Here is a 25,612-nt window from a genome sequence, read left to right as displayed (position 1 = left end):
CTGCCGCCCAAACCCTAACAACAGACGCATCAGACTATGCATGGGGGGGGCTCACCTGGCAGGGAAGTGCATTCAGGGCAAATGGAACCCAAGTCAAATGCACCTGCATGTCAATCCAAAAGAAATGTTAGCTGTACAAAATGCTCTGACAGCCTTCAAGGACCACATTCTTCCAGGACAACTAATGGTAAAGATGGACAACACCACTATGTGGTACATAAACAAGCAGGAGGGTACACATTCTTACCCCTTCTGCAGACTAGCCATGGCATTGTGGAACACAGCCTTGAGCTACCAAGTGTACCTACAAGCTCAATTCCTGCCAGGAAAATTAAATACATTGGCAGACAGACCAAGCAGAAACCTCATGGACCCACACGAGTGGAAACTGGAACCAAGGATTTTCAACATGTTGACAAGCAAATGGGGGAGCCCAGATATAGACCTGTTTGCCTCTCCCCAGAACTACCAATTGGACAAGTTTTGCACAAGGACTCCCCATAAACAAGCCTGGAAAGTGGATGCTCTGTCCTTCAGCTGGAAAAACCTATCAGTCTATGCCTTCCCCCCTCTGCCTGTGCTCCCCAAAGTACTACTAAAAATCAAACAGGACAAACCAAGGATGATTTTGATTGCTCCAGACTGGCCGCGCCAACACTGGTACCCCCTCCTGCGCAGTGTGTCATGCTTATCTCCATGGCACCTGCCTCACACTCCTTCCCTGCTGTCTCAGCAGGAGAACCAGATTCTACACCCTCAGCTTCTAACACTGAACCTTGCAGCTTGGCTAATTACTTAATCTCTCTTTTACCATCCTTCAGCAAACCTGTGATGGAAATCATTTTAGAGGCAAGGAGGCCTAGTACTAGAAAATCTTATGCTGAAAAATGGAAAAGATTCTGTGCCTGGAACCAGTCTCAAGGGATGAGCACAGCATTGCCCAAGTTACCTCAGATTTTACAATACTTAACTGAGATGCTTCACAAGGGCCTGTCTTTCTCTCGATTTAAAATCCACACCTCAGCCATTTCAGATCTTTACAGAACCTCCCCTCTTCACTCATCCACTGCTCAAGCAGTTCCTCAGAGCGGCCAAAAATTTAAGACCACCCAGGAGAGCTCCAACCCCATCCTGGGACCTTAACTTTGTTTTGGGGGAACTCACTCTACCTCCTTTCGAGCCAGCTGCTACTGCAGACTTAACATTTCTTTCTTGGAAAACAGCTTTCCTTTTAGCAATCACTTCAGCTAGAAGGGTATCTGAATTACAGGCCCTTGTGGTAGTGGAGCCTTTCATCATCTTTCATGCGGACAGGGTGTCCCTCAGAACCAATCCATCCTTCATGCCCAAGGTGGTATCCAGTGTGGCTCTTAATCAGTCCATTCATTTGCCAACCTTCTTTCCCAATCCACAGAATAAAGGGGAACGGATACTGCATTCCTTAGATGTGCACAGACAACTTAGATTCTACTTGGACAGGACTAAACCTCAAAGGATATCTGAACAACTGCTGGTGGCATTTGCTGCAGGGGCAGAGGGGAAGGCTATTTTAAAGCAAACCATTTCTAAATGGATAAGCCATTGCATTCATTTCTGCTATAAGCACCATGGGAAACCTATCCCCCAGGGGATCAGATCTCACTCCACCAGGGCTGCATCTACCTCTACAGCCTTTCTCAGAGGCGTCCCTACCAGGGACATGCTAGAAGCTGCTACCTGGAGTTCTGTACATACTTTCACCAAGCATTATCATTTGTCAATTTTCTCTAAATCCAGAGCTGGCTTTGCCACTGCAGTCTTGCAGGGCCTTATAGATGGCCCTAATGCTATCTAAATTCCTCCTTCCAACCATAGCTTTGGGAATCTACCCAAATGTAATGACTGCAACAGTGAAACACGAAGAACATGGTACAGTTGTGTATACTTACCATAAATGTAGATGTTGGAGTATATTCACTGTTGCAGTCCTGGTTACCCTGCCTCCAGGCCCCTAACTACTGTAAATGTAGATGTTCAAGTGTATTCACTGTTGCAGTCCTGGTTACCCTCCCTCCCTCCAGCCCCCTAACTTCTTTTGACTATACCTCTACTTTCCTTTACTATGCTTAAAAGCCTTTTTGGTGTATTTGCTTTTTTGTTGGAAGTATATCTTTGTACTTTTATAGTTAATTGTTTCCTATTAGGGGGACACCTGACATCTGGGGCAAGAAAAACTGATGTAATGGCATCTGCTGCATGTTTTATACCCCTGCCGACCTCATGTCATGGAAGAAGGGACAGCAACCAACGCAGGACCCAAGACTTTGTTAATCAGGCCGACTGAGGGCTACCTGCAAGCAGATAACCCAAATGTAATGACTGCAACAGTGAATACACTCTAACATCTACATTTATGGTAAGTGTACACAACTGTATTTTCTGACTTCTGCTCTGATGTCCTTGGCTCCTTCCGATGTCTAGTCTAGGAGCCAACGTTCACCTTTTGGGTCCGGGGAGGGGAGTCGACGAGGAAAGTCGTCCGATCCGACTCTACTCCTCAGTGCCTCAGCTAGGATGAGCTCTGCTCCTACCTCTGTTTTAGAGCCAGCTGCTCCGCTTTGGAGTCTACCTTCTGTCTCTTTGGAGCGGATGGTCTCTTCGGAGTGGGCGGGGGGGGGGGCTTTTGAATTGAAGAGAGTGCTGTCTCCTCAGACAGCCCCACTCAGAGATAATGTCTCGTCCCTCCCAGGTGCCAGTGTTTATTTCATCATCACCACCCCCTCCCAAGCGCAGAGACCCATAACCTCAGGAAGCCCCTGCAGGTGGCATTGTCTCCTCTGAAACTTCTTCAGGGTACCCCTCTTAAGAAGTCCCTCAGAAGAGACTGTGCAAGAGGAAGCACATAGACTCCCCTGAGTCTGTCACTTCTGATACCGATTTGGATGAGTCGGAAGGGTCCCCACTGTCCCCCTTTGAGTAGGTCTCCTTTGCGGACTTCCATGAGATCCTGAAACAGAGGTGTGGCTGGAAGCCCACCAACCCTTCAGAGGAAGAATCTGTATACCTGGAGGCTTTTGTGTCTCGCCCTTCCACCTCCTGGGTGTCTCCCCCATATGACCAACTGTTTGGAATCATATCCCATAAGGCCTGGATATTGCCCGATACAGTGGAGCCTGTTCCGAGGAGGCCTAACAAATTTATTACTGCTCCCTCTGAGAAGGAATTTTTGACTGTGTGTCCCTGTAGATGCGATGGTGGTGGCGGTGGCCACCAAGAAGGAGCTATCGGAGACCCTCCTCATCTGTTCATCCTCCCAACAAAGAGTCTAGGACTATGAACAGGTATGGAAAGCCTGCCTTTTCATCAGCGGCCTTCACCCTGCTGTGCTGTCGCTGAATTACCTTACCCATTTTACGAGACTTCAAAGGGATCTCCTCAAAGAACTTGGAGAATAGCCTTCAGGGTACCATAGCTTCGGGGTCCGCAGACAAAGTATCCTCACAGCTCTACACAATCAATTCCATTGTAAACCCCTCCATGAGACTGATTTCATATGCAGCTGATGGAGTGAGTAGAGCAGCAGCAACATGAATTTCCCTGAGGAGACATTCCTGGATGCGCCTTTGCAACTTTGCCGAACCCTTCAAGTCTTCCTTCACCAACACCCCCTTTGAAAGTTCATCCCTTTTTGGAACAAAGGTGAAAGATACTTTGACCAGGTGCGAGCAGAAAGGGAAAACCTTATCTGCCATTGGAGTCCATTTTTCAGCCCTGTCTAGACCTTATCCCAAAGGTCAAAAGGGCAGAAAGTTGTGGTTCCGCAAGTCCCAAAAAGATTTTTCTGATGCACGTGGTGACTCTTCCCCCAGGGGCAGAGTGAGAAGTTATAATGGAAGATCCCGACCTCGCAGCAGAGGGGGTCCGCAGGATCAGGGCAACAGAGATACGTTCTCTGACGGGCCCTTCCAGTGCTCCTGAAAGGATGCCGCATTCTCTTCTCTGGAGGCAGTCGGAGGTTGATTGTCACTGTACCCAAAAGCCTGACAAGACATCTCCCAAGACAAATGGGTACAAAGAATTATATCAAGAGGCTATTACATACCATTTTCCGTTCCCCCTCCGGTAAACTGGTCCTTACCAGACGTTCCAGTCAAAAGGACTAGGACTATGCAACACAAGAGATGCTCTTGTTGCTAGAAAGAGTCATCAAAGAGATCCCCGCAGACAAAATTGGATCCGGAACTTACTCAAGATTCTTTTTAGTTCCAAAAAAGACAGGGGACTGGAGTTCCTTTCTAGATCTCAGCAAGCTAAACAAAGCAGTGAAGAAGTCGAAGTTCCAGATGGTAACTCAGCAGTCAATATTCCCATTTATTGGGAAAGACAATTGGATGTGCTCACAGGAGATCCAGGAGACACTTGCGTGTTCGGCTGGGAGCCAGTCATTACCAATTTTGAGTCCTGCCCTTTGGTCTCACTACAGCCCCCAGAGTGTTCAAATTCACGGCAGTGGTCACAGCTCACTTAAGACATTGGGGATTCCGTGTGTTTCCATACCTAGATGACTGGCTCTCACCTCCACCACCAAGCATCTACTACTACGAACGAGAGCTGAAACAATGTCACTTTCGCCAGACTAGGCATCACAGTATACTTAAAAAAATCTGCCTTGTCGCCATCTCAGCATATTATCTTCTTAGGTGCAGAATTGGATTCAAGAAATATGACTGCAAAACTTACCCCAGACAGAATACAGTCCCTTTATCAGCAAATCAGGATTTTGTTGTCAAAGAAAAAGGTTCAGACCAGATATGTGCTGCAAGTTCTAGGTACCATAGCAGCAGCTATTCTTCTAGTACCCCTAGCATGACTACACATGAGAGTGGTTGCTGTTTACTCAGTGGTCCATGCAAGATCTTTCTCCATCACATCAGGTTATCATCATGGAGTCTTGCAAGAAAGATCTCCTTTGGTGGCTGCAGACAGACCAGTTGGATCAGGGCCACCCCTTGGTCCTTCCTCAACTGGATGCAGTACTGACCACAGACGTTTCCCAGATCGGGTGGAGCAGGCATTATCTGGGGATGACGGTCTAAGGCCTATGGCAAGAACACGAAAGCCACTTGTACATCAACGTTCTGGAGATAAGAGCGGTGCTCTATGCGTTGCAGGCATTTCAGGACTCTCTACCGACAGGGACGGTTGCAGTTCAGACAGACATGTCAGTGTGGTACATAAGCAGGGAGGAACCAAATCTTACCCACTATGTCAGGAGGCACGAGTTTGGCAATGGGCGATCGATTCTCAGTGCTTCCTGATAGCAACGCACATCCCAGGGAAATCCAAAGTGATAGCAGACAAACTCAGTAGAGCTATTTTGTTGCCTCACGAGTGGTCCCTGAAGACTGAGATTGTGGAAAAGATATTCCAAAAATGGGGCCGATCTTGCTGCAACCTTTTCGCCACTTCCATGAATGCCAAATGCAGCAACTGCTTTGCCCTCATTCCTCCTCCGGGGAAGTCGCCAAGGGATGCACTGGTTCACGATTGGCCCCAGGGACTACTCTGTGCCTTCCCCCCTTTTCCTCTAATTCCCAAAGTACTGCAGAAAGCCAGCTCGTTGAAAAGCAGTATGATCCTCATTTCTCCTTACTGGCCTCAACAAGTTTGGTTCCCCTTTTTTCGAACCCATATGCTGGAGGAACCTTGAATTTTGGATCCATTTCCAGACCTCTTGACCCACTCTTCGGGGGAGTTCCATCCATCTATCCAAACCCTCAAATTGTCAGCATGTCTGCTCCAATTCCAAGCTTAGCCAGGTGTTGCTCCTTTTCCCCCTGCAGTCAGTCATATTCTCGCCTTTTCCCATAAACCATCCACAAGGAGATTGTATTCCAGTAAGTGGAAAAGATTTTCATGCTGGGCTGCAGGACAAAACACCTTTTCCAGCTCCTATTACTGTAATCGTAGAATTTCTTTCCAAACTTTTTGATGAAGGAGCTGCAACAGCTACCATCAGAGTTCAGTTGGCAGCCATTTTTAATTTCCATACTGGAGAAATGGGAGTTCCTATTATGTCTCATAGTTTATGTAAAGCTTTCCTAAAGGGTACTTTCCTACTCCGACCTCTGATCAGAGAACCACCAGTCCCTTGGGACCCAAGTCCTGTTCTAACCTTGCTGATCTTGCCACCCTTTGAGCCTGCATCATCTTGTGATTTGAAATATTTGTCATGGAAGACTCTTTTTTTTTTTAGTAGCCATAACCTCTGCCAGAAGGGTATCAGAATTACAAGGTTTTTCTATTCATTCCCCATATATCATTTTTCACCAGGATAGGGTATCCTTGAGAACTAACTAATCCATTGTTCTTTCAAATGTCTGTTCAGAGAATAATATAAACCAATCCATTGAATTTCCGGAGTTTTTTCCAAACTATAGCGAAGAATACAAATTACATCAGCTGGCTGTACATAGGCAGTTAAGTTTTTACCTGCATAGGACAAAAGGCCTCAGGAAATCCGACCAGCTTTTTGTGTCCTTTTCTGACAAAAAGAAAGGATTGCCAGTTTCCAAAGTAATTTTGTGAAAATGGCTTACTGATTCCATTTCCTTCTCTTACAGCAAGAATAATAAATACCAGGGAAGATAAGAGGACATTCCACAAGAGCAGTCTCAACATCCCCTGCCTATTTGATTCTATTTGTGCAGCTGCCACATGGGTGAGACCCCATACCTTTATCACTCATTACAAAGTAGATCTGGCCTCCGGAACTGGTCTTCCTTTGGTTCCACTGTATTGAAGAGTTTTTTTTCCTGAGCCACCCTGGGATAAAGGTGCTAGGGATGCTGCCCCAACCAGCAAGAATTACGGCGAGATAAGACTACATAACTTTAAGAAGTTATGTACGTACCTTAACGTTCTATGTTTGTTGTCCATCTCGCCTACATTCTTGCATCCCACCCTCCTGCCCCATCCTGTGTTCCTGGGAGAGCCGGTGGACAATTCTATACTTATGTACATAGTTATGATGATGTGGAGACACTGTTTTGTGTCTCATGCCAATCATCTGTATATAGGTATATATATCTCTGGTGTAGTTATTTGGTTAGTCTAAGTCTTTTGCTTAGGTTCATAGGTTGGTACTAGGCTATTGACCTTAAGGCATGCGCAAGCCTAGCCATAACAATTCCCTGGAAGTTTCTTCCCACAATATTTACTTCTCTGGGCCCCTGTCTAGCAGGGTGACTGACATGATCCCCGGGGTGAATTTCCTATCTCCCATCCAATCATCAAGGTTCCTTTTGAAGAGGGCCAATGAGGCACTCTGCTTGACATGTATGGGCAGTCTATTCCAGAGTATGGGGAGTCTCTCGCTCAGGAACCTATCCCTCCAGCATGTTTTGTTCATTGTGATAAGGTTTAGATCCCTGGAGCGTGTGGCTCTGAGGGATTGGGATTTCTTTAAGTGGAGCATGTCCAACAGCTCAGGGTTTGACATGGCCTTGTATGTTCATAGGTAGGTACTAGGCTATTGGCCCTAGGGCCTATATAAGCCTAGCCAAAAAATGTACCTTGGCTTTCGCCACCCAAGAAAATTATTTTCCTGTGCCCCTGTTGAGCAGAGCCACAGAAGTGATCCCTGGGTTGAATTTCCCATTTCCCATCCAATCATCAAGATTTTTCTTGGAAGAGTGCTAATGAGGAGCTCTGTTTGACATAGATAGGTAGTCTGTTCCAGAGTATGGGAAGTCTCTGGGACAGGAATCTATCCCTCCAGCATGTTCTGTTTGTTGTGGTGACAAGGTTTAGGTCCCTAGAGCATGTAGCTCGGATGGATTGGGATTTCTTTAAGTGGAGCATGTCCAACAGCTCTGGGTTTGACATGGCTTTGTATGTTGGGCAGAGATCGCCCCTGAGTAGGCGATATGCGATGGAGTAAAGCTGTAGTGTTTTGAGATGGTCTGCGTAGGGCATCTGTTTGAGGCCAGTAATCCTCTTAGTGAGGTATTTCTGTGGTCATTCCAGTTGTAGATGTTTTGTGAGGTACATACCAAAAGGGGCATTGTACTCTATAATGGGTCTAATGAGTGATGAGTAGAGGGGAACAATGACCTCTTTTTTTCTGAATGAGAATCCTTTTGTGATGAGATGAGCCATGTAGAAGGATTTCCTGACCACTGTGGTGATGTGATTATCAAAGGAGAGACTACTGTCCACCTGTGTCCCAAGGTCTCTTATCACATTTTTGGCATTAAGTAGACTACCAACTTTGTGGTAGTTCATGGGTAAGAGTTTTTACCAAAGGGGATGACAATACACTTTTGGGCATTGAGCTTCAGGCCATGGCTTTGACACCAGGTATCTGTCTCAGTGAGGCCCTTTTGTAGTTTGTCCACATCATTAGGAGTTTCGATTATGGCTCTTTGTTTGGAGTCATCTGCAAACTTTGTTAGCCAAAGACCTTCTGTGTTAGCCTGCACTTCAGAGAAGTAGATACCAAACAGGAGAGGACCCAGGACTGAACCCTGTGGTACTCCACTTGTCACTGGTCTGAAGTCGCATTTGGAATCCGCTACTTTCATAGTGTGGGTTCTGTCCATGAGCCAGTTGGCAACCCATCTTGTGACATAGGGATTTATACCTAGTTTAGTGAGCTTATCTATAATTCCAGAGTGGGGGATGGTGTTGAAAGCCTTGGCGAGATCTAGATAAGCTGTGTGAACCATTTTACCCTCATCTATGGCTTTGGTGACTGCTTCAAAGAAGTCAATCAGGTTTAGGAGACATGATCTGCCTTTTACAAATCCAAACTTGGTAGGGTCCAGAGTTTGGAGATTACCAATGTCTTTGTTTATGAGTTCCATGATGATACGTTCCATGGCCTTGCAGACCAAGCTCATCAGGCTAATGAGACGGTAGTTCCCGGCGTCCGTCGTGGCTCCACCTTTGTGGAGTGGGATAACCGTTGCGGTGCGCCCTTCAGTGGGTACAAAGCCTGAGGTGAGGCTTTGATTGAACATGGTACTTAGGTAGGGTGGCAGTTCATTCTGTAGTTCCTGTTGAACGCAGCCTGTGATATTGTCAGGTCCCATGGATGCTGTGTTCTTGGCTTTTCAGTGTGTTTTTTTTTAACCTGTGCAGCCGTGATTATAGGAACTTTGCATTCTTCCGGTATAGAGATGGGCCCTCTAGGGGGTGAGGGGGGTAAAGTTAGCACTGAACCTATCTGCTAGGATGTTGGCAGTATCGGTTGGTTCTGCATATTTAGTGCCATTGTGCTGTAACTCAGAGCAGATCCAAGTGTTCCCATTGAGATTCTTGACATAGCTATAGAATGCTTTGTGGTTGTCTTTAGAGTCAGTGGCAATTTTGTTTTCGTAACTAGCTTTGGAGGATTTTATGAGAGAGCTCAGTTTCTTACTGAGGTTGACCAGGGAGTTCCTCCAGTCATGGGATTTTACTCGTTTTTGCAACAGTTTCTTTCTTCTGTTGTAGAGTTTGTTTATGGCAGAGGACCACCAGATTGGCTTCCTTTTTTTGGAGGATAACATCTTGGTTCTATTAGGGATAGCATGATCCATGCACTCGTGTAAGTGCTTATAAAGTTATTGTCCATCTGCATGAGTGTCGCCTCTGAGTAGACAATATGCCACAGAGTATAGCTGGAGTTTTTTTAGACTGTCAGCATATGGCATCTGCTTTAGGCCTGTGATTCTTTTAGTGAGGTATTTCTGTGGCCTTTCCAGCTGTTGCAGATGTCTTGTGAGGTACATACCAAATGGGGCATTATACTCTATAATGGGTCTAATTAGGGATGAGTACAGTGGGACAATGACCTCTTTTTTTCTGGATGAAAAGCCCTTAGTGATGAGGTGTGCTACATAGAAGGATTTCCTGACTGTTGTGGCGATGTGGTTATCGAAAGTGAGACCACTGTCCACTTGTGTCCCTAAGCCTCTCATCACACTTTCGATGTTTAGTGTCCTGCCACCTATGTGGTAGTTCATGGGTACATGTTTTTTTTTTTCCAAAGGGGGTAACTATACATTTCTTGGCATTAAGCTTGAGTCCATGGCTCTGGCACTAGGCATCTGTTTCTGTAAGGCCCTTTTGTAGAATATCCACATCATTTGGGGATTCAATACTGGCTCCCAGATTGCAGTCATCTGCAAACTTTGTTAGCCAGAGTCCCTTAGTGTTGGCCTGTACTTCAGAGAAGTAGATGCCAAACAAGAGTGGTCCCAGGACTGAACCCTGAGGTGCTCCACTTGTCACTTGTCTGGAGCTGGATTTGGAGTCTGCTACTTTTACAGTCTGGGTTCTGTCAGTAAGCCAGTTGGCAACCCATCGAGTGACGTAGGGATTTATGCCCAGCTTAGTAAGTTTATCTATGATTCCAGAGTGGGGGATGGTGTCGAAGACCTTGGCGAGGTCCAGATAGGCTGTGTGGACCACCTTACCCTTGTCCACAGCTCTGGAGACCGATTCGAAGAAGTCAATCAGATTCAGGAGACAAGATCGGCCCTTCACAAACCCAAACTGGGTGGGGTCCAGTGTTTGAGGGTTGCCAATGTTTTTGTTTATAAGTTCCATGATAACGCGTTCCATGCCCTTGCAGATCAGGCTTGTCAGACTGATGGGACGGTAGTTCCCGGGATCCAAGGCAGATCCTCCCTTGTGGAGCGGGATAACTGTAGCTGTGCTCCACTCAGTGGGCACGAAGCCTGAGGTGAGGCTATGATTAAACATGACACTTAGATGGGGTGCCAGTTCATTTCGTAGTTCATGTAGTACACAGCCTGGGATGTCATCTGGTTCCACGGATGCTGTATTCTTAGCTTTGGAGAGTGCTGTTTCTACCTGTGTGGCTGTGATTATTGGAATTTGGCAGTCTTTTGGTATTGAGATGGGCCCTTTAGGGGGTGAGAGGGGGGGTGAAGTTGGCACTAAATCGATCTGCCAGGATATTGGCAATATCCTTGGGATCAGTATATTTAATGCCATTCTATTGTAGCTCAGAGCAGATCTAAGCATTGTCATTTAGATTCTTGTCATAATTATAGAATGCCTTGCTTGCAAACAAGATCTGGGGATGTGGCCCAGAGCATCATGGGATAGGGGTTAGCCTTGAGCCAGTGGAAGCTCTCGAGCTTTAGTTTTTGGCCGAGTCGGAGCCATGAACGGCTCTGAAACCAACCAGCAAGAATGTAGGCGAGATGGACAACAAACATGAAACATTATGGTAAATACATAACTTCTTAATTCCAACTCTGAGATCACACTATAGTGGGGAAAGGGATGAATTTCCCAAACTGCACTGTATCGCAATCTCTGTACAGTACTTTGAGGTTATATCAATGAATGCACAGTACATTCACTGATATGAACTTTCGACATGGAGATGTTCAGCAAGATGGATATTTGAACGTCATGTTTCAAGTTTTCCATCTGCGGAGCATCTCTTTCGCAGTTTTAATAGTAAACCATATAAACTATATATATATATATATATATATATATATATATATATATATATACATATACATATATATATATATATATATATATATATATATATATATATATACATGGGTCTACTTCTAATGACCGAACTTGGATTCACGACAGTGAAATCACCGCCAGAAAACCGACAACACACAAACCCGACAACGAAACACGAACACCATAACACCGACACACTACGTAAACAACACAGTACACTACAACACATATCCACTAGCCCTAACCCAAACCCTAACCCTAAGGTCCGACACTACCGCACACTCTCCCTACCTGCACCCTAACCCTAACTCACTTACACACCCCGAACCCCAAGCTCCGACACTACCGCACACTCTCCCTACCTGCACCCTAACCCTAACTCACTTACACACCCCGAACCCCAAGCTCCGACACTACCGCACACTCACCTATCACACACCCTAACCCTACATCCCTGAGTATTGCACACTTACCTGTCCGCTCCCTACTCCTAAATCCCTCACTATCGCATACTTACCAGGTCGTGCTTACACATTCCCCTTGTCGGTCTTCCGTCTGTCGGGATTCGAGCGTGTCGGTCAACTGCGTTGTCGGTCGTTTCGTGTCGGTGATTTCACTGTCGGCGAATCGGCGTTTCGGTCATTAGAAGGAGACCCATATACATATATACATATATATATATATATATATATATATATATATATAGAGAGAGAGAGAGAGAGAGATATACAGTGGATATAAAAAGTTTACACACCTCTGTTAAAATGCCAGGTTTTTGTGATATAAAGAAATGAGACCACAGTAAATCCATTTCAAAACTTTTCCCACCTTTAATGTGACCTATAACCTGTACAATTCAATTGAAAAACAAATAAATATGTTAGGGGGAAAATATAAAAAAATGAAAAGCATACAATAAGCTGGTTGCATAAGTGTGCACACCCTTAAACTAATACTTTGTTGTAGCACCTTTTGATTTTATTACAGCATTGTCTTCTTTGGTACACACCTGTCTGCTTGCTTAAACTCTTCTAAACTGTAGAATTGTGTGTGGAGAATTGTGTGTGTATTTGGCAAAAGTGCCTGGAGGCTAAGCAAAGTAAAATATAGTTTTAATAACTTTTGTAGGCTGTAAATGCTCTGAAAAATTTGAAGGCTGTAAATGTTCTGACATTTGTGCTTTGTTAGAGTAAGGCTTAAGCTTTTGTGGTACTTGTTTCCTCAAATTTAAGTGCAAAAATGTAATACTACTATTTTGCACGTGCTTATATTCTTATATGGAATATCCCACACCTTTATGGTCATCCTACAAAAGTAAGTATGTTTCCAGTCATAAATAGGCAAATAATAAATCTACTTGAAAATAAAGTGTAAGCTGACTGGTTTGAGAACCAGAACTTCATTCTGTAAACTTTGGGAAGTTTTGAGGATATGCTAGTTATTATTTTGGTAGTGGATGACTCATCATCATCCACCTTTTCCCATTTTCTACATGTAGTTGGGGTTTCACATCAACTGTCCACATCTTTTGATTCATTGCCACTCTATTACCTTCTTTGACAGTCATATCAGAGTTTTACAAGTCGTCTTTCACTCAGTCCATCCATCTCTTTGCTGGAAGCCCTTGTTTCCTCTTGCTGTCTCCCAGATATTCACCAAATTGTCTTCTGCTTTCCTGCGCATGTGTCTGCACAACAGTAATCTGTTTCTTTGACCTTCTCTGCAGTTGGTTCCACTTTGGCTTTTGCTGTAATGTCATTTCTTTTTTTTTTCACACAGTGTGCATCCTACAGCCTGTCAAAGACACATCATCTTCATCAGCTGTTCTGCCTTCTATACACAGGTTTCTGTATATGCAGAAACAGTTAGTCGCATGAATACTTTATACACTTTACCTTTTCTGCTTTTATCAAACATTACCCCCGGACACAGTGTGCCATTTGGCTGCCACCCTACTAATTCTGCCTTTGTCCTTGTCATTCCAACTTCTATTCTTCTCAGCCACCCATTTCAAGTACTTGAAGCTGTTAACGTGTTCCACAGTTTTCCCTTCTATGTCCGTTTTCAGCTTCTTCAGATTTCCTCCATTTGCTACCTTGACAAATGTCTTGTCTGCATCTTAGTTTCATTCTATGTGCTGTCAGTTTCGCATTCCATTCCACTGTAATTTGTAGAAGTTCCTGTTCAAAGTCTGTTGTGGTGCATCTTAATCCAAGTCTGGATGGCTCATCTCCCATCTTATTTTCTACTACTCTGCCAATCTCCCATCTTCCTTTCTACTACTGTGCGTATTCATTTGCAATCAGCTGCTGATTATCTTAAGAAATCTTTAGGATCAAGGAAAGCAAATATAGTATAAATGAGTAAAGTAGGCATGAACTTTGAAAATATGAAACAAAACAGATAGTGTAGCTTATTACAGTAGTATGCAAGAGAAATGTTGACTGCAAAGAATATCATTCATGGTTATGTTAACGTACAGAAAGTTAGAGCCCTAGTACCTGGTGTTGCTTCCCAAATTTGTTGGCTGTAGTAGGTGTAGAGCTTTAAATAATTCTCTTTCCAGTGAAGTTTATTAACAGCTGACAAAACATTGCTGTCGGTGCAAGTATTATCCATTAACCGTACAATAGATCTAGTTTGTTTTATTTCCATTTGCTTCTTCTTGTGGAAGTTGAGCAAACAGTGGATGTTATGTGGTCCTATCTCATCTACATTCTTTACTCACGGGTTTGGAGCCGAGAATCGGCTCCGACTCGGCCAACTTATTTTCTAGCACAAAGTCTCTAATTGGCTGGGCTAACCCAGTATCCCAAGATGCACCTCGCCCTAGCCCCAGATCTCGTTTGCCGCTCGTAGAGTTAGGACGTGGTCTCGCTTGGCTGTGGCTAAGTAGCCTTTCTATACTTTTCATAAGTATTTAGCAGTCTGTTTCTAGTGAAAAGCTATTTTAATAGCTAGTTTTCATTGTGAGTGTACTGTGTGAGCGAGTAGTGTTTTTTTTTTTTTGTGGTATTCCTCTTTTGGCCGGCTAGGCCCGAGGACCTAGTCCTCTCCGGTGTTGTTTTTGTGTAAACTTGTATTTTTGTTGGTCGGTAGTTAAATTCCTTGCTGCACCAAAGAAACATTTAAATTAGAGTTTCTTTGGTTGTTCTTGGTTTGGTTTTCCCGCCTTCCTTTTGTGTCTTTCGTTGTCAGTTGAGTGGGTGCTGTGTACTATTATGTCTAAAGAGCAGAAAGAGCATAAACCCTCTGGGTTTAAGAAATGCTCAAAATGTGGCTGCAAGATGTCCATCACAGATGGGCATTCTATCTGTGTTTATTGTCTTGGTGCTATTCACCTGCAAGAGTCCTGCAGTTTTTGCCACGCCTTTAGCCCGAGGGTACTGCAGGAAAGAAAAAAAATAAGTTGATTTTGAAGGGCCTGGTTAAACCTTCTTTTGAGGAGTCCTTAGACTCTTCTTCTAGTACTAAGTCTAGGACTTCCAAGGCCAAGAAAAGATCTCTGGCTCCATCTGTCTCTTCGGAGCCCCCGGAGAAAGCTTCAAAAGTGGATACTGCCTCCTCGGCTCCATTGTCCTTGGGGCCGCAGGAGGTATCTGTTGTACTGGAGTCGACCTGGGCCCCGATATTATTGGAGCCTATTCGGAGCTGGTCACCCAATGTTAGGCCTGAGTCTCTGGGTAGGAGATCCCGATCTCCTTCTATTTCCTCCAAATCCTCTAGGCTGTCTGATTTGGATGTGGATAGGGTGGTCCAGAGGCTCCTGCAGTCACCGGTGTTAGCAAAATTGTTCTCGGCTCCGGAGCCAGTCCCTATTCTTGTACCGATGATTCCTCCTCTGAGCACCCCTGTGTCGGAGCCGGAGTGCTCTGCGCCAAGTGATGTTCTCATGTCGGCTCCGATACCCCTTGCGAGTTTATCGGAGCCGACGTCGGCTCCAACCATGTCTGTTCCATCCTCTGGTTTCGGTACTCGGGTTTCCTCAGTCCGACCCGAGGGGGATACCTCGAGACTCTTGTCGGTTCCGAGTCTCCCTCTCGGTGCTTCGGCTCGGGGAACCCCGACTCCGGTTGTGGTCTTGGAGATGGGTCGGTCCACGGATTCGGGGGGACATGCCTTCGAGGCCATGAGGAGCGCACTGGCCAGATCGTCCGTTACATCACCCGGATCGGGAAGGCAGTCACTCCTTCCCCGCACACCCCGGCTAGAGCCTCTGACACACCCGTGTCCATGGATGGCAGAGTCCAAAGGTCTGAGGATACCCTCATGAGCGGTCCCCAACTTTGAGGGCCCCTCAGTGTCAGTGCCTGAGGAGCCCCCTAGAAAGAAGTTGTGCAAGAGGAAGCACATAGACTCCCAGGACGAGTCCCTCACTTCCGATACCGACCTCGAGGAGTCAGAGGGGTCCCCTAAGTCGTCCTCCGATGATGTCTCTTTCTCCGACATCCTGGAGATCTTGAGGCAGAGAGGCGACTGGCCTTCCAAGACCCCCTCTGAGGAGGAGTCAGTATTCCTCAAGGCCTTCGGAGCTCAACCCTCTGCCTCATGGGTGTCTCCATCCTTCGATGAACTCCTGGATTTGATTTGTCGAAGGGTGTGGGAGACCCCTGATTCCGGGGAACCGGTGCCCAGGTGTCCAAATAAGTTTCTTTCTGCTCCCCCGGGGAAAGAGTTCCTGACCAAAGGGGTTTCCGTAGATGCCTTGGTGGTGGCGGCAGCCACTCAGCAGGAAGTTGGAGAGGCTTCTTCTTCCGTCCATCCTCCTAACAAGGAGTCCAGGAGTATGGACCGGTATGGGAAGCGTACCCTGTTTTCAGCGACCTTTACCTTGCGGTCGCTGAATTATCTTTGTCATTTCTCTCTGCTCCAGAGAGATCTCCTTAAGGAGCTAGGAGACACTCTGACGGATAACATGCCTGAGGCGGTAGCGCAGATTGTTAATGCCCAGTTGTCTACCCTTGGTTCCATTGTCAACTCATCCTATGCAGCCGAAGGGGCGAGTAGGGCAGCTAGCTCAGGTGTAGCTCTCAGAAGGCAAGCCTGGATGCGTCTATGTCATTTCGCGGAGGCCTTTGTCTTCCTTCACTGATGCCACCTTTGATGGGTCCTCACTCTTCGGGACCAAAGTGAAAGACACCCTCACCAGATGCGAACAGGAGGGGAAGACCCTATCTGCCGTAGGGGCCCGTTTCTCTCTTCCTTCTAAGCCTTACCCCAAGGCTCAGAGAGGAGGGAAAATGTGGTTCAAGAAGTCAGAGGTCTTTCCCTGCTGCTCAAGGCGAGTCCTCCTCCAGAGGCAGAGGAGGGGGAAATTATTCTGGAAGATGCCGTCCTAGAGGCAGAGGAGGCCCCCGCAACCCGGGAGACCGCGATTCCTTTCGCAGGTCTTCCTTTCGGCGTTCCTGAAGCATTGCCAGAGTACGCTGTTCCGGAGCCAGTCGGGGGCCGAATTTCGTTGCATCCAGAAGCCTGGGAAAGCATCACCCAGGATCGTTGGGTGCTTCGAATAGTTACCGGAGGTTACACCATTCCCTTTTTATCAACACCCCCTCCAGTCAAAAGAATCCCGGACGTTCCACCCAGTCAACAGGATCAAGCAGCACTAGAAGTTTCAAAGCTGCTAGAAAAAGGAGTCATCCAACCAGTCCCCTCAGACCATATCGAATCAGGAACTTACTCAAGACTCTTTTTGGTGCCGAAAAGAACAGGGGACCTGAGGCCCATTCTGGATCTCAGCCGATTGAATCACATTGGATCACTACGTTCTGAAGTCCAAGTTCTGAATGGTCACTCTTCAGTCCATTTTTCCCTTGTTGGAAAAAGGTGTATGGATGTGCTCCATCGATCTCAAGGATGCCTACTACCACATCAAGATGGACAAAGCATCCGGACTCACTCACGCTTCCGGCTGGGAGCCTGTCACATCCAGTTTCGTGCCCTGCCCTTTGGTCTCACCACAGCCCTCAGGGTGTTTACCAAGTGTTTGGCAGTGGTGATGGCTCACTTGAGACATCAGGGATTCCAGGTGTTTCCATATCTGGACAACTGGCTTCTCACCGCCCCCACCAGGCATCTCCTCTTTCAAGCCAGGAAGGCTACCATTACACTTTGTCACCAACTAGGAATTACCTTGAACTGGGAAAAGTCTGCCTTGCTGCCCTCACAGCGTGTTGTTTTTATAGGCGCTGAGCTAGACTCTATTCAAATGCGGGCCTTTCTACCACAAAAGAGAATAAGAGTGCTGCAGTCTCAGATCCACGCATTGTTGCCCCCCAAGAGAGTTCAGGCCAGGTTAGTTCTCCAGCTCCTGGGATCCATGGCTGCCACCATCATGCTGGTGCCTCTAGCCAGGTTACACATGCGGATCCTACAATGGCTCCTCTCGGCCCAATGGTCCTTTCAGAAACTTCCTCTTTCCCACTTGATACTTCTCACGGAATGGTGCAAACAGGACCTCCGCTGGTGGCTATGTTCCACCAATCTGGGCAAAGGGAGGAGCTTGATTCCTATGTCTCCAGTGGCCACTGTGACCACGGATGCCTCCCAGATGGGGTGGGGGGGCATTATCTTGGCAGGATGGTCCAAGGCACGTGGCAGGATCACGAGGTACACCTGCACATCAATGTTCTAGAGATGAGAGCGGTGTTACTAGCATTGTGGGCACTCCAAAGCTCGCTTCCTCGGGGAACGATCGCAATTCACTCGGACATGTCCGTGGTGTGGTACCTGAACAAGCAGGGGGGAACCAAGTCTTATCCCCTCTGCAGAGAGGCCATGCGAGTGTGGCATTGGGCAGTGTCTTCCCAAAGGTTTTTAGTGGCAACGCACATTACGGGAAAGACCAACATGATAGCGGACAGGCTGAGCCGAGCTATTCTGATGCCTTACGAGTGGTCCCTGAATGACCGAGTGGCGGTTCAAATTTTCAACAGGTGGGGTCAGCCTTGCTGCGATCACTTTGCCAGCCCTCTCAATGCCAAATGCAGCAAGTACTTCACACTGATCCCACCACAGGGGGAGTCATCCAGGGACGCTCTAGTCCACGATTGGCCCCCCCCGGTCTGATCTTTGCTTTCCCTCCGTTTCCTCTGTTACCAAGAGTGATTCAGAAAGCCATATCTTTGGGAAGCAGGATGATTCTAATTGCTCCACACTGGCCTCAATAAGTATGGTTCCCCTTTCTTCAGCAGTACGCAGTGGATGGCCCTTGGACCCTGGACCCAGTGCCAGACCTACTGATTCATATGTCAGGACAGCTCCATCCCTCCCTGCGAACCCTCAGGTTGACAGCCTGGCTGCTCCACTTCCATCACTAGTTAGACGACATTCCTTTTCACCTGAGGTGGTACACATCTTGTCTTCGTCTCATAAGTCTTCCGTCGGAAGGATTTATTCCAGCAAATGGAAGAGATTCTCCATTTGGGCTCAGTCCCAAGTTTTGGACCCTTTCACAGCCCCAATTCCATCAGTCTTAGGCTTTTTAGCCATCCTTTTCTGACAGGGCTCCGCGCCTGCTACCATTATGGTGCAGCTGGCTGCAATTTCCAATTTTCATACATCTTACGAGCCTTCTCTTATGGGCCATAAACTTTGTAAGGCCTTCTTGAAAGGCGCCTGGTTACTTCGCCCTCCAGTTTCAGAACCTGTCATGCCATGGGATCTAAACTTTGTGTTACAAGCTATCACTTCACCGCCCTTTGAACCGGCTGCCACCTGTGAATTAAAATTTCTATCTTGGAAGACTGCTTTCCTGATGGCCATTACATCGGCCAGAAGAGTATCAGAGATTCAAGCCTTGTCCATTAAGCCTCCGTATTTGACCTTCCATAAGGACAGAGTTTCCCTGAGACTTAACCCGTCCTTCCTTACGAAGGTGTCATCCACCGTTAATCTGCATCAGTCTATCGAGTTACCAGTGTTCTTTCCGAACTTTTCCAATAAAGCAGAATTTAGATTTCACCAGTTGGATGTGCACAGACAACTAAGATTCTACATACACAGGACTAAGCGTATTAGGAAGTCTGATCAACTGTTTGTGTCCTTCTCAGAAAACAGAACAGGTTGTCCTATTTCCAAGAGCACAATTTCTAAATGGATCAAAGATTGTATTTCCTTTATCTATTCCTCAGCAGGCAGAAATTTACCTTTTCCCGTTAAAGCTCATTCTACCAGGGCAGTGTCTACATCAATAGCATACCATGCTAGGCTTTCATTGGATGATATTTGTGCTGCGGCCACTTGGGCTTCTCCGCACACCTTTATTACTCATTACAAGTTGGACGTGGCTTCTAGGGCCGGGCTTCCTTTGGTTCCATGGTTCTCAGGAGTATTTTCCTATGAGCCGCCCAGGATAGAGGTGTTGGGGACGCTGTCCCGTGAGTAAAGAATGTAGGCGAGATAGGACCACATAACATCAGGTAGTTATGTACTCACCATAACGATCGATGTATGTGGTCCATCTTACCTCAAATTCTTATGTACCCTCCCACCTGCCCAGGATAGAGGTGTTGGGGACGCTGTCCCGTGAGTAAAGAATGTAGGCGAGATAGGACCACATAACATCAGGTAGTTATGTACTCACCATAACGATCGATGTATGTGGTCCATCTTACCTCAAATTCTTATGTACCCTCCCACCTGCCCCCTTCCTATAGGATTTGGAGGAAAATTGGTTCTGAAAACCCTTCAGTGTCAGTTGTTTTTTTCTTTCCTTTCTGGCTGGAGCTCCTTCCAGTGGCAGTTGTGTGTGTGGGATGTTACTGGGATGGCTGCAAACTAGATCTGGGGCTAGGGCGAGGTGCATCTTGGGATACCGGGTTAGCTCAGCCAATTAGAGACTTCGTGCTAGAAAATAAGTTGGCCGTGCTAGAAAATAAGTTGGCCAAGTCGGAGCCGATTCTCGGCTCCGAACCCGTGAGTAAAGAATGTGAGGCGAGATGGACCACATATATCGATGGTTATGGTGAGTACATAACTACCTGTTTTAACAGAGCTTTATAGTTAACTGTAATTTTACTATTCTCAGCTGTGTTTTACACACATTTGTTTCAGTGTCGTCCTCATTTCATCTTTATTTTTTTCCTTTTGTAGCACATTAAGGCTACTTTAGACTTAATAGAGGGCAGTATGACTGTATGTACTACAAGGAAGACGTTTGATCCTTACGTTATCATTAGAGCCAGAGACATGATTAAGCTTTTGGCAAGAAGTGTTCCTTTTGAGCAAGTAAGTATTAAAACTACTTTTCTTTTACTGATTATGGTAATTATCTGGCAGTCATGTAGTGCATAATATATACTGCCAGTCTATTATGTAACTTTTGTGATGCACCTTTCTACTGGTTAGATGCTTGTTTGGCAGATTATTAACTTTAATGAAGTGGAGTGTATGTTGGAATAGAAGGTGTAACATCACTTTTGCTTCACTTCAGTCTGCATTTCTGACAAATGGTTGCTGGCTCTGCTGTAGGCTTACCAGTTGGTTTTAGAATTTTCCTCATGATGTCTAAAATGCCCCATACCATTCAATAGTCTGCTACCCGAGAATTGTGACTGCCACCTCTTCAATTTTAGATTTTTTGAGACAAGGCTTCCAAAATTCATATAGGAGAAACATTAGTGTGACAGATTCCCAGTTGTGGAAGTTGCTGGCACCTTCTCTAAATGTAAAATTGTAACTTCTGGAAATACCACAGGATCAGTGTGCTGGACCTTTTTTTTTGTTTATCATTTATTTTGCAGACATCCAAGGTAATATCTTAGAAACGTGGTTGATTAAGCTTGCTAATAACTACAATCTGGGCACTGTTGTCTGCTCATCTGTTGATACTGTACCGCTCCGGTAAGGGCTAGAATATGCATATTCCTAGCTTACTGAAAAACAGTCTGACTAAATGCAGAAATGTACAGCATAGTAGCATTCGGCAGAAAGGCTTCTCCCACCTCATATCTTATTACTGCTCATCATACAGACATGCATTAAGAGGTTTGGATACTTATGAACAGTTCTCTTGCTTTCACTTGATCATCAAGTTTCCACCGTAGTTAGGAAAGTCCTCTATCTGGCCCAGTTAATTTCCAGTAAAAAATCTTAAAAATCCAGAGAGTCTTGCCTCTGTACTCTTTCCTTATCAGACCTATTATTGATTACGATGCTACCTTTGGGTTGTGTACACATATAATCATATTACTCTGCTGTAAAGGCCCCAAAAGATTTGAAACGAAAGTCCTAAAATCTTTCAACTCTTCAAATAAATTGGTGCAACTCCTTATACTGGTGTAGCCAGCAGTCTGCTGCCTCTTGCTTTTAAAAACATGAATGGCCCAGTCCTATTTGACCTTGTATTTCTTATCAAAACCAGTAGCTGTACAAACACTCATAATAGGATCCTAAACTTGTGCCAACAAGTAAGGGTCAAGTGGAGTACTACTTTGGTAACCATTGAGATTAATCTTGGTTTAAATAGGTAGACACATTTATACTAGAGTTGCCATGTACAGCCTTGCCAGATTTAGGAGGTGGGCACAAGTGCTTGAAAAGTGTGACAAGAACTTTGAGTGTGTCTTTTTAAAGCTTCATATGAATGGGCATCTTGTAGTGCCTCGTGTTGCTCCTATGTTCCTAAGTAATGTCTAACATTCATTACTAGAATATAGATCAGATTGTTTGCTGAATATCACAGACCATATTGCTGAAGATTAACTTAAGCCTGAGACAGTAAATGCAAGTATTCTTAAGAAATGTACCAATTACTGCAAGCAAGCCAAATTGAACCCCTCCTTCCCCAAGTAGTTAAGTTTCCAACAACACTGTAGTCTGGTTAAATCGTATCACTAGTCATATTTCTTTGATACAGTGAAAAAGAAAAGTATTCAGTGTTTCAGTTTTGTCCTACTAACAAGTTCAGTTATGATATTATAGAATTTGGGAGGTCATTTAGTGATTCCATCATGAATACACTGTGTAATCATAGGTCGGTGTCTGCTAGGAGGCTTTGTCAAATGATGTACTTGCCACATCATAAATTGCACTAGGTAGCACTGATGTATGATTTTATTGATTTAAAAATGCCTCCTACCCATAAAAATACCAATATTCATCCTCACTGTACAGAGTGCTCTGACAAATATTGTGGGAGTAAATGGGTGTAATTAAGGAAAAAGCTGGGACACAAGATCTGAATTGCATAGAGATGGTAAGGCCTTGGTAGGTTTAATTCTATTGGCTGCTAAAAAGCAGTTACTAGAAGATGGAAATCAAAATTTAAACCCGCTATATTTGAAGTATGGGATGTTGTTGGAGAGAAAAGTGAAGTGGGATCTTTAGAAAAGGGAATGATCAAATTACATAGAAGTGGAATTTGAATTTGTGGGGGCAGTATACGCAGAGTAATGTTCAGGATGAGGAGGAATGAAGTTAAGGGAAGACAGGAATTGATCAATTTATAAGCACTGTCATTCGGTCTAACATTGCATGAAGAAAAGAAATGTATGTAAATAAATATGGTTTAAAAATCAAAAAGAAACACGGGTATCGGAGCGAAGCACAGCTGCTGTAGTCCAAACGCATCCAAGGACGAAAACTCAATCTGACATAAATCTTTTATTATATCAATAGGACAAATTCGGTAAGCACTTTCACCCAGTAGGGCTTCATCAGACCATGAATCATTCCTAATAAATGCTCATTATATACAAAAAAAGGCGCCAAAGCTAGAACTTAAAAACATTTTTAAAGTGACAGCCCCCTATTTATATACAAATACATCTATTTCAACATATATTAAAATATATTAATAAAGATTCATATGGTCTGCTCATTTAAAACATATAAAACTATCTATATATATATATATATATATATATATATATATATATATATATATATACATATATATACATATATATATATATATATACACTTCATAGAAACTACATGTTCTCTATATAAAATTCTGTAAAAAATATATAAAAAACATATACATACCTGTGTTTCTTTTTGATTTTTATTGCTGGATTGTGTGGGGCATTCACTCCTTGTGAGCTTCTATTTATTGGTTATGTTAATATGGTTTATTTACTTTTCTAATAACATATGCGTGCCTATGTCTTAAATGATGATTTGATAAATATATCCATCCTTACTGTATAGGTAGCTAGCAGATGTTCATCGTGTTTCACTGTTGCAGTCATTACACTTGGGTTATCCTGCTGGCAGGCGACCCGCAGTTGGCCCGAGTTCCAAAGTCTTGGTCTGGCGTCAGTTGTTGTCGCCTCTTCCCTGACGTCAGTGCGCCAGGGGTATAAAAGTTGCAACCGACGCCATTTTCTTCAGTCTTTCTTGCCGTGCGGTGCCCGAAGCAAAAGCAGTTCACAAATGCCGGTTGGCCGACTCCTGAGATTTTCAAAATTGAATTTCAGAACCGAAATCTTCAATAAAGCTAAGTACCCCATTGGGGAAACTTTTTCTTGCTCCAGACCGATGTCAGTAAAAGTTAATAATTGTATTTCTTGTGGGAAACAAATACCTCATAAGGACTTTCACTCTTACTGCATTCCTTGCCTAGGCCCTGACCACGACGTTACTAGTTGTCGGTTTTGTGCTAGATTGAATAAACACACTATCAAACGTCAGTTTGATTTTGCTTTACATTATTTTGGACAAAGATTTAATTACATAATGCCGCCAGAACAGCCGACGACCGGAATGTATAAAAAATGCAAAGACAAAGAAAAAGACAGGAATCCGAGGTCCAAAATCGACGAAGCCTCTTCTAGGCCAGTCGCCGGTTCTCATTGAGGCGCTTTCGCAGCCCCTGACACCCGCTACCTCAGAGCCACAGGCCGTAACAGACAGCCACGTGGAGACACCGAGGCCTGTGGAAACTCAAGGTATTGGGCCTACGGAAACTATACCCTTGGATGGGTCCTGAGCCGCTGAGCAGGCACCGGCTTCTGAGGGAGTTTTCAGGCCTTCACAGCTTACAATTAAAGCTACAACAGCAGCAAAAGCAAAGTCAAAAACACCATTAAAGACAAGGAAACAAGTGCAGCATTCTCCAGAACAGTCATCCATGCCAAAGAAACAGATGCTTAAAATGGTCGAAGACCTTATTACTTTAATCAGGGGCTCCCATCCCCCTCCTGACAAAAGGCCTAGGCAAGACACTGATTATGATTCCTCTGATCAGGTTTCCATTTCCTCTGATTCTTCCTCTGACCAGGGCTATTCTCTCCCTCCCTATGAGGACTCTGATGCTGAAGAGTCCATTCCTTCTGCCTCACCGCCTGAGGATTACTCTTTTGGGGAAACCCTGCACACCATGAGGGAGCATTTCCATTGGGAGAGCCAGGATTACTCAGAATCCAAGAAAAGGCTCAGAGATTTCCTTTTATTGCCTCAGCACAGGCCTCTGGCTATCCCCCCTGTGCTTGATATTGTAGATGATGTTTTTTCTGAATCCAGTCTGTCTCCAGATTCTTTACCCCCCGCACCAGTAAAGCCAGACAGGTACTACAGGGTCCCTGACTCTCATAAATTTCTTTACAAAAACTCCACTGCAGACCCAGAAACAATTGCTCAGGGTGCTAAAGGGGTTAAAGCTTCCACTGCCAAAAATCCTGTCCCCTCAGATAGGGACTCCAGAATTCTGGACAGATGGGGGAAAAAGTTTACACTTCTGCTGCTTTAGCTGTAAGAGCTTTAAACTGTCAGTTTCACATGCTTAAATATCAACAGTATCTCATGTCATTGTTAAAGCAGAAAATTGTTACAAATATAGAAAGTCCTGACAGTAAAGAAATGCAGGATTTATTGCATGCAGTTGAACAAGTGGGAAAGCATACTCTGCAATGTGGTTTTGATTCATTAAAGGCTTCTTGTAGAGCCGCAGTTACAGGCTCAGTTATTCGAAGACATGCTTGGTTGAAAGAACAAAGTTTACCTGACCATGTTAAAGTAAAATTATTGGATGCTCCACTACAGCATGATACTTTGTTTGGTGTTAAGGCAGAAGAGGTGTTAAAGAAAATGGAGGAAAAAGCAAAGTCAATGCAAACTGTGAAAGATTTCTTACAGGTTCAACCACCTAGATTTAGCAGAAACTGGCCTTCAAACAATTGGTCCT

The 25,612-nt window shown here is 44.9% G+C and overlaps 1 protein-coding gene across 1 annotated transcript in view; it reads left to right on the top strand.

Annotated features, from left to right (window-relative positions):
• Nucleotides 1-25,612, top strand: part of KRR1 (KRR1 small subunit processome component homolog) — a 514,300-nt gene that overhangs the window by 144,876 nt on the left and 343,812 nt on the right. Inside the window, exon 3 of the mRNA XM_044087976.1 lies at nt 20,578-20,712. Coding sequence (XP_043943911.1) covers nt 20,578-20,712 — 135 coding nt within the window. The remainder of the gene's footprint in view (nt 1-20,577; nt 20,713-25,612) is intronic.

Source organism: Protopterus annectens, chromosome 11.part0 (assembly GCF_019279795.1).
Source record: "Protopterus annectens isolate FY-2018-M chromosome 11.part0, PAN1.0, whole genome shotgun sequence".
In the NCBI taxonomy this organism is placed as follows: Eukaryota; Metazoa; Chordata; order Ceratodontiformes; family Protopteridae; genus Protopterus; species Protopterus annectens.
The sequence above is the reverse complement of the archived record's forward strand: the minus strand, read 5'-3'. Positions and strand labels throughout refer to the sequence as shown.